The sequence below is a fragment of the Canis lupus genome, chromosome 26, assembly GCF_011100685.1.
Source record: "Canis lupus familiaris isolate Mischka breed German Shepherd chromosome 26, alternate assembly UU_Cfam_GSD_1.0, whole genome shotgun sequence".
In the NCBI taxonomy this organism is placed as follows: Eukaryota; Metazoa; Chordata; class Mammalia; order Carnivora; family Canidae; genus Canis; species Canis lupus.
Window position 1 is genome coordinate 14,119,625 of NC_049247.1, and position 18,091 is coordinate 14,137,715.

Sequence of the window (18,091 nt, forward strand, 5' to 3'; positions counted from 1 at the left end):
GGAGTCACTGTATCACTACATCTGCCTTTTCCCTCCTTCCAGCTTTGGTTACTGCAATAGTCTACAGATCAGCAGACCAGCTGTCCAGGCTCTGTGCTGCAGCCAGAATATTCTTTTCCAAGCACAACTCCAATTACCTTACTTTTCCTGTTTGAAAAACATTCCTAGGGATCCCCTGCTGCCTACCAAATAGTCCAAATTCCTTGACATGCGCTCACCTATCCCTACCACCTGGTCCTTGCTCACCTTCCCAGCATCTGGCTCATCATCCTCAGCCTTCCAAAGCTGTGCCTGAAGCCAGCCTCGATTTACTGCAACACACTCCCATCTGCGCCTTTCCTCCCACTCTTCCTACTTCCTGGATATCCTATCTCCCTAAACCTGTAGGTGGAATCCACCCATTTCTCAAATCCCAGACATTTATGGAAATTCTAATAATTGTGTGTCTACACATGAGATTTCAATCATCTTTACAAACCGTACGCTTCACTGAGACTTCTGCATACAGGTATTGATGATATGCAAAAATAAAATTTGAAAGCTTCAGTGGGCCAGGACCTGGCTATTTTTTGGGCATTATCTCATTTAACCCACTTTGTTCTATAAGTGGATATAGAGACATGGGAAGGTTAAGTCACCAGCCCAGGGCTGTCTGCAGAAATGGGAAGTGGGGAGCGCAAGAGTTAGCATTTGGATGTAGGGCTGCTTCCAAAGCTCCACTTTGGTGGATCTGAAGCATTTCCCTGAATGGAAAGGATATCTGGCCATCTCCCTCCGTAGAAACCAAGCGGGAAAATCCTCCTCCTCTCAGGGAGTTTAATGACCTCTGCTCCTTTTGTAACACAAGGTGGGGCAATTGGATTCGTAGTGATGATGGGGTGGGGGGCATGGCCATTTCAGCTTTTCCCCATTTTAGGGGATGTCTCCTTCCTTCTGGCCAAACTCACTTTTGTTAAATGGAGTTGGAGCCACTGCAGGCCAGTCCTGGGGGAAGATGGACAAAAAGGTCTGTAATCTAGGTAACCCCCAAATGCCCAATCAATCCTATTTTTCTGCCCACTTGTTGTGAAACCAATTTTTGTGCCAGATTTGGCTACTGGGAACTGACGTAAAAAACCACCACCAGAGGGCAGCATTGACCCACTCTGGATCAGAGCTAACCCCTAATTCAAGATTTCACACTCTGCCCCTTTGATAGGCTCCTTACAGGGAAGCTGTTCATAACAGGGATTCTGGCAAATGAGAGAAATACATCAGACCAGAATCTTCCAGCGGGGAGTCCTGAAGTGGCTTGTGATGGGAGTTGAAAGGTGTTTACCTTAAAAACAAAAAATCCTTCTCGGGAAGAAGGATGCATCCAGGTTCTATAATCGCTGTGTCGGACTCCCTGATAGACAAGATGAGTTTCCAAGCGCCAGCCTGCTACTAGGGGCAGGGATGCATGAAGAAGGTGCTTGGCACACAGGAAGTGCAGACGTGGTAACAGGGAAAACAGCTCAGCGTTGGGGGGTGGGGAATGGGATCCCAAGACCCCAAGAGGGAGGGGGGCTGCCCCAGAGGGTGGAGAAGAAAGGCCAGGTCTAGCTTGTCCTTTGCCTTTAGGAATCTTGGAGGTTGTCTCCTCCTGGGGACACCTCTTTGGCACCCTGTGTCCCAAGGCCCTTCCAGAGAGGGCCAGTGCCCTTTCTCTTTGGCAGCTCCCTAAATGGAGCATCAGGAAATACCCATTGTGCCATATAGAAAGGCAATGTGTCTCTCTGTAGGACAAAACATAATGCAACAGAACAGAAGAACATACAGGGTGGCAGGCTTCCCCTCCAGGAAGGCTTCCCCTTTACCCTGGGGGTGGAGGGGGGGCAGGGCAGGCCCCTCCAGGAATTTCGTGGCTCCTCCAGGCCTGTCACTGATTCTGAGCACTTCCAGGTAGAGAGAGACCCTCCCAGCTCATTCATTCGGACAGGCAACCTGCTGAGGACAAACTGCAACTGACTGATTCTCGCTGAAGACTGTGATGCCCATTTTGGATGGGAGTCAAGGCTCAATTTATTTGTCAAAATTATTTGATCAGGTTAGAGACTTGGGGGATCACTTTTAGAAGGCCAAGGGCATGAGGACCAGGCCACCGTGGGTTGTGGTTCTGTAAAAGAAGCCCTGTTGGTGCCTCATGGTGGCTTCCTTCTCCAACCTATCCGCATTAGCAGGCTTCTGTTATTTCCTTCCTAGGGTAGAAGGGTGAGTCTTTGGGGCATTTGGGGCAGTAAAAAAATAGCAATGATAGTCTTCCTTGATATTGTTTCCAGTCTCTACCACTTTAAAAATCTGATCTCTTCCTACTGTTTTAGCTTCATCACATCACGAGGGGAAACTGGGGAAAAGTAACCTGTCCTAAGTCACCTGGTGGCAAAGATGGGACAATTCTTATTTCCCACATATTCTCTTGGAGATTACTTCTCTGGTTTTCTGGGTGGGATTGTCTGGGGAGGGCCAAATCAGGTGATCCCATGTGGGGCAGGGTTAGGGTTGCAGAGGAGGTGTGCTTAATCCACCAGACGGGTTACTTTCCCAGCGACGGCTCTGCTAACCGGTGCCAGAATCTAAATGCAAGCAATTCTGTGAGCCCCCTTTTGATGGAGGCTCCCTCCTTAATCATCACGCTGGCCTTGCCCTGCCCTTTGTAACCAGGACAAGTGTTTCAGGGACACGACGAGCATAGATATTAATTATGGACGCGTGAAGAGCTAGGGCACGGTTCCTGGCACTGAGAGTCTGCAGGGAACACACTTACACAGGCAGATGGAGGCCCAGGCCTGTCACACGCACGCACACCTGTGCACACACACCCACACACACATGTGTGCACGCGATCAGGACGTCATCATAAAAAAGGATAAAGGGAGGCTTCAGCGGCAGATAGACTGGCTCAGAAGACTCTCCTGACCAGTCCCTGCAGCCTCCTCCCAGAAAACAAGCCCTAACACGAGCAACGGCCATGTTCCAGTGATTTCATGCACCGGTGATTTGCCCTTGTTGGGAAGAGGGTGAGGGGGAATTAGTTTTGTAAGAGCCACTGTGGATTATAAAGGCATTGCATTGCAGCAGGAAAACTCAAGGAGAAAACCCAAGGGGGCCAAGGAAATCACTGAGGGGCGAGGACCCAGAAGAGGAAAAACCACAGCGACAGGACGAGAAGGACAGCTGGGGGCCACATGGGGTCCCATAGGGAAGGTTCAGCAGTGTCCACACTTATAAAACCTGCAGCCGTCCCGCCGGGGCACATGGGACGGCCCCCCTGCCAGTCGTCTGGGCAAGAGGATCCAGTTAGGAGCTGAAAACCCTGCAGGAAGACAGGGAGGGGTAGGGAGTTAGTGCCATGGAAGCAAAGCTGCTTTGTGTCCTTACAGAGCCCCAGAGAAGCCACTAAAGCCCTGGGCACAGGGGCTTCACTGCCACTTCCTCTGCAGGCCTTGCACCTGGGACAGCACCTGACCCCTAGCTGGTGCTCGTCTTGAACGAATGGGCAAGCTAATGAATGAATGAATGAGTGCTTGCTCACCAGCACAAGTGACCCGGAAGAGAGGCAATGACAGCCAAAGGAGTTGAATCTTAAAGGCAGTAAAGTCAGCCTACTGGATCCAAAATATGTTTTCAAGACTGCTGTGTCATCATATGGTGTAAAAATGCAACTGCTTAAGAGATGGGGTGTCGGGAGCACCTGGGTGGTTCAGTGCTTGAACATCTGTCTTTGGCTCAGAGTGTGATCCTGGAGTCCTGAGATCAAGTCCCGCATTGGGCTTTCCATGGGGAGCCTGCTTCTCCCTCTGCCTATGTCTCTGCCTCTGTGTGTTTCTCACGAATAAATAAAATCTTAAAAAAAAAAAAGAAATGGGGTGTCTTCCCTATGCTACTGAAAATGAGACAATCCAATTCCTACCTAATTTAACATAAGGGGCACACAGTGGTGGTTTGGGGGCACTCTGGGGCGGGCATGGAGTGAGGGGCATTACAATCGTGGTTCAGAGGTCAGGGCAATAAGGTGAGGTTTAATAAGTGAGACTCAATCCAGTCTTGTGGTACCTCAGACTGTTTCCAGCAATTTCTAGAAGACCAGTGAGACGGTAAAAGTAATACCAACTGGGATTTGCGTGGATGAGAATGCTTGGGGCAATTTGGGGGTGTGTGGGAGGTGGTGTAAATGCTGGGAGCCCTGGCCAGGAATATACCTTTCTGGAGGCTGGAGCTGTCATTCCACTAGGGGGTGGCCCAGGCAGATGCAGGCATCCAAAGCCAGGGTTCCCATACTTGGAGGGGCCTCAGAATTCCCTGGAGGACTCCTTAAAACATAAACCTAGGGCACCTGGGTGGCTCAGTTGTTGAGTGTCTGCCTTTGGTTCAGGTCATGATCCTGGGGTCCTGGGATCGAGTCCTCCATCAGGCTCCTGGCAGGGAGCCTGCTTCTCCCTCTGCCTGTATCTCTGCCTCTCTCTGTGTGTCTCTCATGAATAAATAAATAAAATCTTAAAAAAAACAAAAACAAACCCAAACATAAACTTTGGTTCTCACTTGAGTTTCAGAGTCAGCAGGTCTGGGGTAGCCTGGGAATTTGCATTTGTAGTTTGCTCCCCACTGTGGGAAAGCCAGGGCAGATGAAACCAGACCCCGCCCCCCCTCCACAACCCCCATCAGGACTGGGAAAAGAGGGCTCTACCCACCCCTCCCCTTGGGGATGGAGCCAGCTTACTCATCGGTGTCTTTTTTGCTCTCTTCAATGAAGGCAATGGATTCAGATCTAAGGCGGTTGGTCACTTCATACGTTCGGAGGGTGACCCCGAAAATATCCTCATGGTACCGGTTGTCATCCTGGAGGACAGAAACAGCCCTCAAATGCCAGCCAAAGGCAGGAGAGGGGCAGATATACTGACACCCTGGAGTGGAATGTCCTTAAAGAAGATGAGTTCTAAGCAAACAAGATGTAACCCAGTGGCTCCTGGAGGACCTCTGGCGTCCTAGACTGTGCTTCACAAAACCCTGTGTTCTCTAGGGCATGGGGTCTCTCCACCCCAGTGGCAAAGAACATTTCAGTTCACATCTGAGCTGGCAAACCTTGGACAGACTTTTTGTGCAGTGTGCAGCCTGTACAACTGCACAGGACAGTGCTGCAGCTTGGTTCAGGGGGCAGGAAAAATTGGTAGGATGGTTTCCACCTGCTTGTTATTTTCACACACCACAGGCCCCACCCATATTTAATACGTGCGCCTGCCCACCCAGCACCCAATCATCCTCCTCCCTTAACTATGGTTTGGGACCACAGGCATCCCCTACCCTGAGCCATAAATGGGAAATTGGGAGCAGGCAGGGATGTCATCATGGTTCCTCTAACCACAGACAGGTGGGGTGAGGAAGAGGCGACAGGAATGGGCTGCTGAGCCTGTCACTCACCCTCAGCCTGCTGATGAACACGCCCGCGTCCTCTACAGAGAGTTTCCCCTGCTGGGTCATGATGCGCTGGATGGCTTTGAGGACATCGGCGGCCATGGTGACGTCCCCGCAGACATAGATGTGGCCCCCTTGCTCCTTCAGGGCTCGGTACACAGGTTCTGCTAGCTGCTCCTGCAGGATGTCCTGCACATACTTCTGCAGGGAGCAGGAAGATGCATGAGAAGGAGGTGGGTCCTGGGGAGACACTCCCCCAGGAGAGCAGAGCCGGACACAGGCGACCCTGGGGGACTGGGAGGACCGTGAGCAAGAGAGGGAAAGGCGATCCCAGGGTGTGTGAAGGAGCTGCTCTCCGAGCTGGAGCTCAGCTGTGCTGAGGACCCTCCAGGGGGCCATGCGGAACACATCCCAGAGCCAGAACCTGGAGAAGCAGAGAGTGGGACACGATCGACCTGCTCCCCTGGCCAGTGGGCAGCGGTCACCCACGGGGTGTGAACACCTGTACTCCGCCAGGTGTGGGGTTCGTTACTGCGGGCATCCTATGCTGGGGTGTCAGAGCATCCCCAGGGCAAGCAGCAAGAGACGGGGGAGGGAACGGGCTGCCTGTTGACACCCGCACAAAGCCAGCTGCCACAGCAAGTGAAACGGGAGCTAAGAGAGCGTGGGGCGGGCACAGGGAAGTCCAATACAGCCTCCAGGGCGGTTTGCCTTATTGGTTGAGGATGCCTTTCAGTTGTCCAGGAAACTGCCCCAGAGTGAGGTTGACATGCAGCTGGGATGTCCCAGCACGGGTGTCTTGCTTCTTAAAACACTGGTGTACTTGCACACCAGTCATCAAACAGCCATTGCCCAGACCCGCTGAGTTCCTGCCCCACCCCAGTTGTCCAGGCCCCTTTCCTGGGACCCCTTGGGTCTCCCCGCAACATCCAGTAGGAGCACGCTCCAGTCCCATGGCCTGTGTCCATTCTGACTCGGAGTACCTCTTGTGGACTGCTGAGTGTTTTTTTTTTTTTAATTCATATTTTATTTTTTGGTAAAATACGCGTAGCATATCATTTAACATGTAACCATTTTCAGGTGAACACTTTGTGCACCACTATCTTGTGGAACCATCACCCTATCTCTTTCTAGAACTCATTCATTACCCCAAAAGGAAACTCTGTACCCACGAGCAGTCACTTCCTGTTCTCCTGTCTCCAAAGCCGCTGGTAACCACAGATCTGCTTCCTGTCCCTATAGATTTGGCTGTTCTGGATATTTCACCTAAGTGGCATCATATAACATGGGCTGTTAGATATTTTAAATCAATATTTTTATGCTTGAGCAATGTCCCAGAGGAGAATTCAGAACACGTGTGGGGGTGTCTGGAGGTGGGAGGTGCATGTGTGTACAAGTGTGTGTGTGTGTGTGTGTGTGTGTGTGTGTGTGTGTGTGTGTGTGTTGGGCTGGGGTGCAGGAGCTGTGAATGGGCCAAGGGTTACCTTTGGTTTGTCTGGCTCCCGGGAGTAGGCCGTGTACAGTTCTCTGAAGACCCCCTTGTTCTTGGCCTGTAGAGTCTCCTCCCTGTAGATGTGGTCTATCTTGGACTGCCGGCACCCGAACACCAGGACCATGGGGCACGGACTCATTCCTGGGGACCAGGGAGATCTCATGTCACTGACAGCTCTGATGTCCGATTTGGGGGAGGTGGCTGGTGGTGCCAGGGGAGCGGTGCTGGGAACCTGAGTGTGTGCCACATAGAGGCATCTGAACACTGGGACAGGTGGGTGTATGTACTTGTACACACACCCGTGTAGACACACACACACACACACGCACACATGCACGCACCTGCACACACTGAAAGCAGTAGGTGTTCAGGTTTTAGCAGACCCCCTTTCTCTGGATCTCAATCTTTCCTTCTGCTCCCCATTCCCCTGTCCTGGCTAGTTAGCAGCCCCTACCACTGGGTAATGCTAAAAGCCCAGTCTGTGGGGCCATACTACCCGGGTTCAAATTCCAGCTTTGTGTGATGATGAGCAACTTGACTTTCTATGCGTGTATTTCCCTAGGTACAAAATAGAAGTAATAATAGCATCCACCTCCTAGGGTTACTTCAAGAAGTAAAACATTACAGCCCAGCGAATATATACAGTGAATCCTTTATCAATGTTAGCTCTTCCACCAGAATGATTGGGCCATGGGGGCAGTTTTTTTTTTTTTAAGTTGTTTCTCTGTCTTATTCAATACTATCCCTTGGCACCCACAATAGTATTTGGTGTTTACTAGATACTCAATAAATCCCTGCTTAATGGATGCCACAACTGTGGGTTTCTTTCTCTCCCCTCCCAAAACTGATCTGTTGTGTCTCTCACAGCAAAGCCTGCTCTTGAATATAACAACCTTTGTGACAATCTCTTAAATGTACATACATTTGATAAGGCTTAATGTTTATTCTTCTAGAGCTGTCTGAATTTTCAGATGGGTCCTATCTTAGGAAAGAAGTGTCTTCTGGGGATGGAATTTCAAGCCCTTAGAACAAGCTGTGTGGGAGATTTGTTTGGATAGGTCCTTTGAAGTATAACCATGAACCTCACCTCTGGGTCGGGTCATATTATGATCTCCCTGACCTCCCCCAGGCAGTGACGCAGTGGAGGGGGAACTCTATCATTCCTCCAGGAGGTTGAGACACAGGCAGTCTCTCCAGGTTCAGGCAGGGTGGAAATCACCTAGCTGCTGAACTGTGACCCACCTTTGTGTTGGATATCAAATTGCCGCTGCTGCCAGAAGCTTCGGAAAGGGGCGATGCCAGTGCCTGGGCCAATGAGGATACAGGGCACTTGGGGATTTCGGGGCAGGTGGAAGCTGGGTGCTCTGGACAGGAAAGAGAGAATCAGAAGGCTTGCTGAGCTCAAATCTGATCAAGGGTGGTTAGGCCTTGGGTAGACCAGATGGCTGTCTTGGTGATAAGGTGGGGTGGTGTTCTTCAGCTGGGGATCAGGTGCCCCTTATCAGAGTGGGAGGTCTCACAGGTTTGGGGACTTCTCAAAACAGGAGCTCCTCAGAGCCCCGCTACCACTCCAATTCCCAATTTTCCTCATTGCTGAGCTAAGCCACACAGGACAGTGGGATTGATTTAAGTCAGGGTTTCCCGATGTCAGCACTACTGACATACTTCTCTGCTGTGGGGGGTGTCCTGTGCATTGTAGGATATTGAGCAGCACCCCTGGTCTCTAACTACTAGATGCCAGGAACACCCTCCAGCCGTGACAAACAATAATCTCTGCAGGCTTTGCCACAAGTGCTCCGAGGGGGAAAATCACCTCCTGCTGAGAAACCACTGATTCGGCCACCAATGAGATCTCCTAAATCAGGGAACAGACTTCAGTGTACACCGGGTGGTGTTAAGAGTGCAGATTCTTGGGCATGAAGCAAGTCTGGGCTCAGTATGCCATATTTTTGAAGCACCACCGGGGATTCTGATGCTCATGATACATGGACCATCCTATGAAGATTCCACTCTCAATAGCTGAGAAAAATCACTGGTCAAGGTCACCGTTCGGTGCAGAAGTCAATGGTTGACAAAGCAGGAATCTCCAGAGCCTATGAGCTCAGGTATACCCTTCATTGTGAATGTTTTTTGAGTTGTAATTTTTATTTGATGGCAGTAAGAACACTTAAATGAAATCTACCCTCTTAACAACATTTTTAAGTGCATGATACAGTGCTGGTAATCACAGATAGGAATGTCCTTTAAAACTGAGTTTGGGGGCCCCTGGGTGGCTTAGCCAGTTAAGCGTCTGCCTTTGGCTCAGGTCATGATCTCAGGGTCCTGGGATTGAACCTCGTGTTGGGCTCCCTGCTCAGTGGGGAGCCTGCTTCTCCCTCTTCCTCTGCCGCTCCCCCCGCTCCTGCTTGTGCATGCATGTTCTGTCTTAAATAAATAAATAAATAAATAAATAAATAAATAAATAAATAAATAATAAAATCTTAAAAAAAAAAATCCAACCAACTGAATTTGGGAGGAACAGCTCTGATGGATGGGGGATGAGGGTTTGGATCTTTCTCATCTCCAAGAAAGTGGAAACAGAGTGGCTGGTAGACAGTGGATAGTATTTCCACCAGTCTGCAGATTTCAGGAAAGCTGATGTGGCATTTTTGCCCATTGTAGATGCTACTGTTGCCCCAGCATCTAGCACAGTGCTTGCACTTGATAAATATTCATTGCACTGACCTGACTTTGACTAACGGGCTTGCTTTGCTTCTGCTGTGTTGCCCATCCCACGATCCCATTTACTTAACAGCTTGGAGGGATACAGAGTGTTGATCTTGCTTCTGTCTGACTCAGCCATATCTCCAGAACCCTGGAGGCTGGTCCACCCAGTCCAACTCAGGACATCAGCATGCAGATTTGGGACAACTGCTTATTTCTCTTCATTGGCCACTCACCCTCTCACGAAACATGGGACCACTTCGTCAGCCTGTATCCGGTTGAGCCAGGAGGAGCACACGCCGTGGTGAATTGGTCCTTCTCCATCTAGCAGAATAACCGAGGTGGTCTGGTGTGCCGACTCCCTGTCACTGCCCCCCACCCCCCATCCAGGGCAGAAGGCTCACAGCCGCACGCCGCAAGTTTCTGCCTTGGAAGTCCTTGTCTGGATCCCTTCCACTGAAGGGGAAGAGGGAATGGTATAGTTGGGGTGAGCTCACAGCTGTGAAACTGCCCAGGGTTCCTGTGGGTACCAGTGGGTAGGATTCAGACCCTGCTCACTGAAAAGGTCCAGGTCAGTGTGCTCTGTCTGGGTGGCCTCCCAGGATCCCGGTCTCAGAGCTCTCTCAGGCACTGTGCATCTTAATTGCTTTATCAGGGAGGGAAAATATGGGAGAGAAAGGGTAGGGTATCTGACTATCCTACAACCAGCGGGACTTCAGGCAGCAGAGAGCTCTGCCCTCCGAGGGATGCGTAGGCATGGCTTGTTCCAGTTGCTGCTTTGGCAGGGGTGGAGGGCTGAGGAGGGGATGAAGGTAGTAAAAGGGCTCTCAGGCTTTGGGAGTAGAGGAGGCTTTCAAGGGCATATCCTCCCTCCTTCCTAATTCTGCACAGGGTTGGCTCTGCCAAAGGGGACAGTTTGCCTGTCCTGCTTCTTCTCCTAGTTCCTGTCTTCGCGATGGGTCACCTCCTGGGAATTTGGGATTGGGCAGTCCTGCAAAGGTCCCTGGGGGCAAATGCAGATGTCCAAGGCTCTCCCAGCGCCTCTGCCTACCTCCGGTGCGATAGGAGACAATTGCCACGGTGAGGTGCACCTCATCTGGATACATGTCTGGGGAGGAGCTGATGGAGTAGTAGCGGGGCTGCAGCAGCGACAGCTGGGTTAGGAGCAGGGTGGAAGGCATCTGGATGGACGGGAACTCCTCCAGCACCTCCACGATGGTGGGGTTCTTACCCCATTTCCATTCCTCGTACTCCTGTAAACCCTGTCCAAGAAGAGGGACACAGAACTTGCACCCCGCCCCTGGTACATTTCCAGTGAGGGCATCAGAACATCCAGGGATGAAGGTAAGTAGTAACGATGATACCCAGCACTTACACAGTAATGACTCCATGTTGGGTTTTAATTCTTACAATGACCTTATTAAATAAGTATGACTGTTATCCCTATTTTATAGCTGAGGAAACTGAAAATACAGAGGCTCTTTGACTTTGAGGCAGTGATTCTGGGTTTTGAATCTAGATTGGGGGCTGGCAAACTTTTTAGCCCAAAAGGTAAATGTAGCTTACTACCTGTTTTGTAGGGCCCATTAGCTAAGAGTTGTTTTTACACAGTTTAAATTGTTGAGGGAGGGATAGGGATACAAAGGAGGATACTATTTCACGGCAAAGAATGAGATATGAAATGTGAATTTCTGTGCCCACAAGTAAGATTTGATTGGAACCCAGCCACAACTACTCGGGTACTGTCTATGCTGTGGGTTTATAATGGTAGAATTTAATGGTTGTGATACAGACCTCATAGACTACGAGCCTAAAATATTTACTACCAGGCTCTTTATGGAAAACAGTTGCTGACCCCTGCTCCAGGCAGTGTGGCCCTAGGATGTGTGCTCCTAACCATCATAGGTCCTGCCATATGTAAAGGTCAAGAGAGAAGCACTATGGTGGGAGTCATGATTTGGTGGTATAGCATGCAGCCCTGTGATCTGTGAGTTTGCAGGGCTGGAGATGCATCTGCAGAGAGCATAGGTCAAGTTCAGGATGGTGAATGACAGCCCCAAAGGAACAGGTTAGGGTGTGGAGGACCAAGTTCAGGGGCTTGTGGACAGCAAAGCCCAGCTGTTACCAGGGAACGGAGGAACTCTCTGGGGCTCTGGAGTTATTTTTTCTACATCTCAGAAGCTGTTCTGGGCAATCCCTGATTGCTTATAGGAGACTCAGATTTTGAGGAGAAAAGCATATTAAAAGTGTTCTTCAACAGATGAATGGATAAAGAAGATGTGGTCTCTATATACAATGGAATATTACCCAGCCATCAGAAAGGATGAATATCTACCATTTACATCAACGTGGATGGAACTGGAGGGTGCTGAATGAAATAGGTCAACAAGAGAAAGAAAATTATCATATGGTTTCACTCATATGTGGAATATAAGAAATAGTGAGAGGGACCCTAAGGGAAGAAGGGAAACTGAGTGGGGAAAAATTAGAGAGGAAGACAAACCATGAGAGACTTCTGACTCTGGGAAACAAACAAAGGGTTGTAGAAGGGGAGGAGGGTGGGGGGATGGGGTGATTGGGTGATGGGCACTAAGGAAGGCATGGGATGTGATAAGCCACTGGGTGTTATACTATATGTTGGCAAATTGAATTTAAAGAAAAAAAATGTGCACTGTATAACACAGCTTTCCCCCATGTCCCTAAAGATCATCCTTGCTTTGTTGAGGGCATGGTATCCTTGAGAACATGCCTCCCAGGTCTCAGCCTCACTGACCTCTAGCTGTAGGTGTGCAATTAGCCAAAAGCCTCAGGAGCATTCACAGGAAAACAGGCATGTCTCACCCATGTTGGTGCTTCCTATAGCTGTGGCTGCAGTTCCAGATGCTTCCATTCATACTTCCTTCCCTCTCCTTCACTTGGGGTCAGACTTGTTGGAGGTCTGATGGTCCTCCCAGCCTTATCTGACTCTTGCCCATTTTTCCCTCACACAGGCTGTTTCCCTTAATAGAAATCTTCACTCATTTAATCCCACCTTGTAGTTCACGCACTTCAGAAGAAACGGGCTAACACATACAGTTTATCAAATTCTACTCGAAATCATCTCATGCAAACTGCAGTCTCGGATCCCTCTTCATAGTAGGCCCCCATTAATTAAATTTTTTTTCATTAATTAAATTTTAAATTATATTTATACATATACATTGTATACCAAGTTAAGCGATTCTGCAAAGCTTACAATGAAAATTAATGCTCCACTTCTCCAATCTGTTTTTCAACTCCCCAGAATGAACCACTTAAAACTCTTCAAATGTTCCTTTTGATGTTTGTTTTCTCATTTCTACGTACAGCTGACCCTTGAACAACATGGATTTGAACTGCGCAGGTCCACTTATTTGCAGATTTTCTTTCAACAAATATAATAGAGGACTCTAAATGAAATTTCTCTTCCTTATGAGTTTCTTAACGTTTTCTTTTCTCTAACTTACTTTATTGTAAGAATAAAACATACAAAATATGTGTTAATCAATTGTTTATATTATCTGTAAGGCTCCCGGTCAACAGTAGGCTAAATCAGCGGTTAAGTTCTGGGGGAGTTAAAAGTTATATGGATTTACTGCTGCACAGGGGGGTCAGCACCCCTAACACCTGTATTGTTCAGGGGCCAGCTGTAATAGGCATTCTTTGAATTAGCGTCTTCTTCTCTGCCCATCATTCGTCCCTCTCCTGGACAGCAGAAGAAAAGCTAAGCCATCCTTTGCGGGTGGCTTAATGGAGAGGAGCCCCCACTTGGAAAACTCTGGGTGGTCCTCCTGGATAGGATTCTTACTGAGCAAGATTTTGTAGTGGCTTGGGGCAAGCAAGTCCTGGGTTTCAAAGCATGGATGGTAGAAATGTGTGATTTATTTTACCATCAGAGGGCCTCCTATATCTTGCAAGTCCCACCAACAGCTCTTCTGCATTGGGAAAGACCTCCCTCTAAAACAGGGCACTGTGGGATTCTTTATTTCTTTGCCCTCCAAGCATGGGTTCAGTTGGAGCTAACGGAAGCTCAAGAGTTCCAAAAGAAGGAGGAACAAGAGTTAGAACAGTAATTTCTACTGGGCCAGAGAACTCTGAGATTCAACAGGGCTATCCTTGTTGTGCCAAACCTTAGAATGAGGGGAGATGGTGAGGATGAACCAAAATGGACTAGCCAGTAGGGTGGTGACCAGCTGGAAACTGAAAATGGGCCACTCTTGCTCAACGCTGCCATCTGCTGGACAACTGTTGTAATAGCTGTACAGCTCTCCACTGACGGGGAGGTGAAAGGTGCCCCTGGGGCTGTAGGAGGCCAGACACCCACCTTGCTGAGGACCAGTAGACGCTGCTTCTCTTTCTCGCTGGTGGCCAGGGAGGCAAACTGTTGCAGCTGCAGTGGCGTTGGCGGCGTGGTGATGTCCAGGTAGTACTTGAAGGCCTGGAAGATGGTGCAGGGTGGGAGGCGGAGCTCATCCGTCCAGTTACTGATAACTCCTATGGAGGTACAATGGAGGTGAGGGGTGGATCGGGGAAGGAGAGTATGAGCTCCCAGGGCTTGGGTCCAAGTCAGGAAGGCCAGATTGGGTGGCCTAGGGCAAAGGATGGGGCCAGGTGAGCCAAGCAATCCCTTGGCTTGTCACCTTCCATGTTTCACCTCCAGACTCAGAGTTCTGGGGACCGTGTGATCACCTCACGAGTGCAAGGAGCATATCCAAAATCAACTGAACAAATTAGTTCAAAAATTAAAATATAAGGCAATATTAAAATAGCATGAGACAGTCAGTCCTCTGGCATTCGATGCAGTGAGCCCCCCCACTGAGCATAAGCTATGAGTCTATTTTGGCTGTCTGCCCTCTAATGGTGTTGGCCTCTCCAACCTCTAAGTGGGATTCCGGCATTTAAAATTACAAACATGCCTAACACTTCGCTACCACTTTCTATATGCCAAGTGCTATTCTCAGCACTTTATATTATTAACTCACTTAGTCCTCACAAACAATCTCAGGTGGTGGTGCTATTACTATCCCCATTTTGCAACTGAGAGAAATGGAAGCACAGAGAGGTCAAGGAAATTGCCCAAGGTCACACAGCTCACAGTGTGAAGTCAGGCATTCCTGCCCCAGACCTCGTTCTAACTACTACACTGTACTGCTTCGATGTAATTTTCATCGGATATACAGTGTCTACTTTATCAGGGGCTCGACTCAAGAGAAAAAGTGCTGCTCCAACACGAAGGAAGAACTGGCTGGGTCAGATTTATTAATTCAAAGTGGTATGTTCCAAACGACTTTTCAATAGGGCTTTGACCACGTGCTATTTTCACATTCTGCTCTGACCGTACTCTAGCTCCTTTGTAAAGGGGACATGTTACCATATCATGGGCTGGTCAGGTAAGGTCACTGTGGTTTCTTGTACCTGAGCCCTGAGCTCACCTGTGCCGACTGAAACGAAGCGCTGAGACCCACTTGCGTTTGAAAGTTTTTGAACAGAAAGGTCAAGGATGGTCACTGAAACAGACTGGGGCCTGATCTAATGAGGTCAGAAACAGGGTTCAACCTTGAGTGGGCCACGGAGCTGCATATAGTGTCCCTTGATTTTAAGAGGAGGGAGAGATATGCTTCAGCTATTTATTCGGTGGGCAGTGAGGTGGGGGCAATGAAGGAAGGCAGAGTCCCCTTCCCCCCAAGGATGAGCTCTTGGTGTCCTGGCATCATGGTCACTGGCTCAGCCAGTTGGGCCAAGGTTGTCAAGCCATGAGAAAGGAGGAGTCTTCAGTCTCCTAAGTTGGAGGTGACAGAGACCCACTCTCTCGCCTGGACTGGATATTGGGAAGAAGGATGGGTCTCCTCTTCCGCAGACACCCACTGCCTCCAGAACTCCCTGGAGAAGGGGAGGGCTCTTGGGAGGGGCCAGGTGGGGTGCCTGGCACACCCACCCGCCCGTAGTTAGTTACCCAGAGCCGTGTTGCGCTCCTCCAGTAGCTCCACCTTCACCAGCTGGTTGACGGGGGGTGCATCCTCTAGCCGCTCCATCAGGGCATTCACAAGGTCCTCGCGGTTGCCAGGGAAGACGCCCAGGTGGTCCCCAGGCTGGTACTGCAGCTCCTGATTCCCATTGGTGTGGAGACGCACGAAGATGGTTGATCGGCTGGAGGGAAGGGGGGATAGTTGGCTAAGAGTCACCAGCTACTGCCTCCTCTCTTTGCTCTTCTGTGTCTCCTTGTGGCTGCGTTTCTCTCTTTTCATTCTCTGTGGGACCCTGGCCAATGAGACCTCTGCCCCCATCGTTCCACACCATGGCCTTTAGCATGATCACCCATGAACTCTTCAGTGCAAATCCAATGGCAAGTTCCAAGTGCTCATCCTGGTCAAGGAAGCAGCACTGGACACAGATGCTCACTTCCTCTTTCTCCACTCTCTTCTCCCAGGTTCTAGCACCCCAGGCTCTCCTGATCTTCTATCTCTTGGTGGTCCCTTCCCATCTCCCCAGACTCTGGGCATTAAAGTACTCAGGGTTCAGTCCTCAGATTCCTTTTTTCTTTCTTTCTTTCTTTTTTTTTTTTTTTTTTTAGATTTTATTTATTTATTCATGAGAGACCCACAGAGAGAGAGGCAGAGACATAGGCAGAGATGTAGGCAATGGGAGAAGCAGGCTCCCTGCTGGGAGCCCGATGTGGGACTCAATCCCAGTACCCCGGGATCATGACCTGGGCCACAGGCAGACACTCAATCACTGAGCCACCCAGACATCCCAGATTCCTTGCTTTTCTATTTTCCTGAACCTGCCTTTCTCCATAGCACTTATGGGCGTCTGCCCTCTTGAACAGTTTACATCATCATGTGGTTTATGGTCTGCCCTTCCCCGCCTACCAGCCCCACCCAAGCTTCCAGGACAATGTATACTCCAGAGGGCAAGGGATCTGTCTCTTTTGTCCACTGCTCTATTCCTGGCAAGTAGGACAGTGCATGCTACACAGCAGGTACTCAAGAAATATTTATTGGATGAAGGAACATCAGACTCCTAGGGTTAACTGCTTGCCAGAACAAACTCTGTTCTCAGTACCAACTGGGGTTCTCCCAGGAATCACTATCCAATTGGAGCTAAGGTAGTGGAGTCCCCAGTCTGTGTGATGCCATGTCTCCTGGGAATCCCAAGCTCCACCCCACTCTAGTGTGTGTGTGTGTGTGTGTGTGTGTGTGTGTGTGTAGGGTGGGGGAAGGGTCCTCATATTACTGTGTAAAGAGAAACACATTTGGTATTGGTTGTGCACAAATACCAATATAAATTTGAAAGATCTAAGGAGAAAACACACAGGAACTTATTTATGTCCTGCCAAGTCCTCCTCTTTCCCACTGGTTATTGTATTTTCAGGGCAAGAGGCCTTTGCTAAGTGAAGCCTTCAAGAATGAATTCTTGGACTCTGATCATTCTAGTCCTTTAAATGGAATGATCTACTGCATTTTACACAATACCTGAGAACTTGGGGACTGATTATACTTTGGTAAATCAGATTCTTTGTCCTCTTTGGGTTCCATCTTCATTTTTAAAAAAAGATTTATTTATTCATAAGAGATACAGACAGAGAGGCAGAGACACAGGCAGAGGGAGAAGCAGGCTCCATGCAAGGAGCCCCATGTGGGACATGATCCTAGGACCCAGGGATCATGCCCTAAGCTGAGGGCAGATGCTCAACCGCTGAGGCACCCAGGTGTACCATGCATTTCTTTTCTTTTTTAAAGATTTTATTTATTTGAGAGAGAGAGAGAGAGAGAGAGAGAGAGAGAGAGAGAGAGAACATGCGCACATGCTCATACAAGCAGGAGGAGGGGCAGAGAGAGGGAGAAGCAGACTCGTTGCTGACCAGGGAGCCTGATGTAGGGCTTGATCCTAGGACCCTGATATCATGACCTGAGCCAAAGGCAGATGCTTAGCTGACTGAGCCACCCAAGTGCCCCCCATCTGCATTTCAGATCTGCTTTTCTTCATTGCCAATTGGTTCTCAGTAGAGACACTTCATATTCAACACAAAGTTTCTACATTCTCCATGGTATGTAAATCAACACTTGAATAGATCAATGGGACTCGCTATATAAAGGAGTCTCTGGCACACCCAAGAACCCTTTTGTGCTACAAATAGCCACCGTTATTAAAAATAGTTGTGCTGGCACATTTAATTTTTTGCAAGTATTTTCTTGAAGCAAGGCACCCCTGTCCTTAGCACAGTGGCGGGAAATTGGTGGCAGAGATTGTGAAGGGTGTTGTCAGGATCTGGGGCCCCATTCTCCTTTCCTGGACAGATTTTGCTGTCTCTTGGGCCACTAATCTTGTCAGTTCTACGGATTTGCATGACTGATTCTGCTCTGAGCTCATTGGTTTCCTGGTTCCTGGAGAGCAAAGACAACCATCGCCTCCTGCCAGCTCCAGGATGAGAACTAGCCAGCAGGGGGA

General features: G+C 49.3%; 1 protein-coding gene across 1 annotated transcript in view; it reads right to left on the bottom strand.

Annotated features, from left to right (window-relative positions):
• Positions 1-3,318: 3,318 nt before the first annotated feature.
• The window catches only part of NOS1 (nitric oxide synthase 1), an 83,568-nt gene continuing 68,795 nt past the window's right edge, over positions 3,319-18,091 (bottom strand). Inside the window, 9 exon segments of the mRNA NM_001195145.1 lie at positions 3,319-3,334; positions 4,739-4,857; positions 5,437-5,631; positions 6,915-7,063; positions 8,165-8,286; positions 9,862-9,949; positions 10,677-10,887; positions 13,968-14,137; positions 15,597-15,790. Coding sequence (NP_001182074.1) covers positions 3,319-3,334; positions 4,739-4,857; positions 5,437-5,631; positions 6,915-7,063; positions 8,165-8,286; positions 9,862-9,949; positions 10,677-10,887; positions 13,968-14,137; positions 15,597-15,790 — 1,264 coding nt within the window.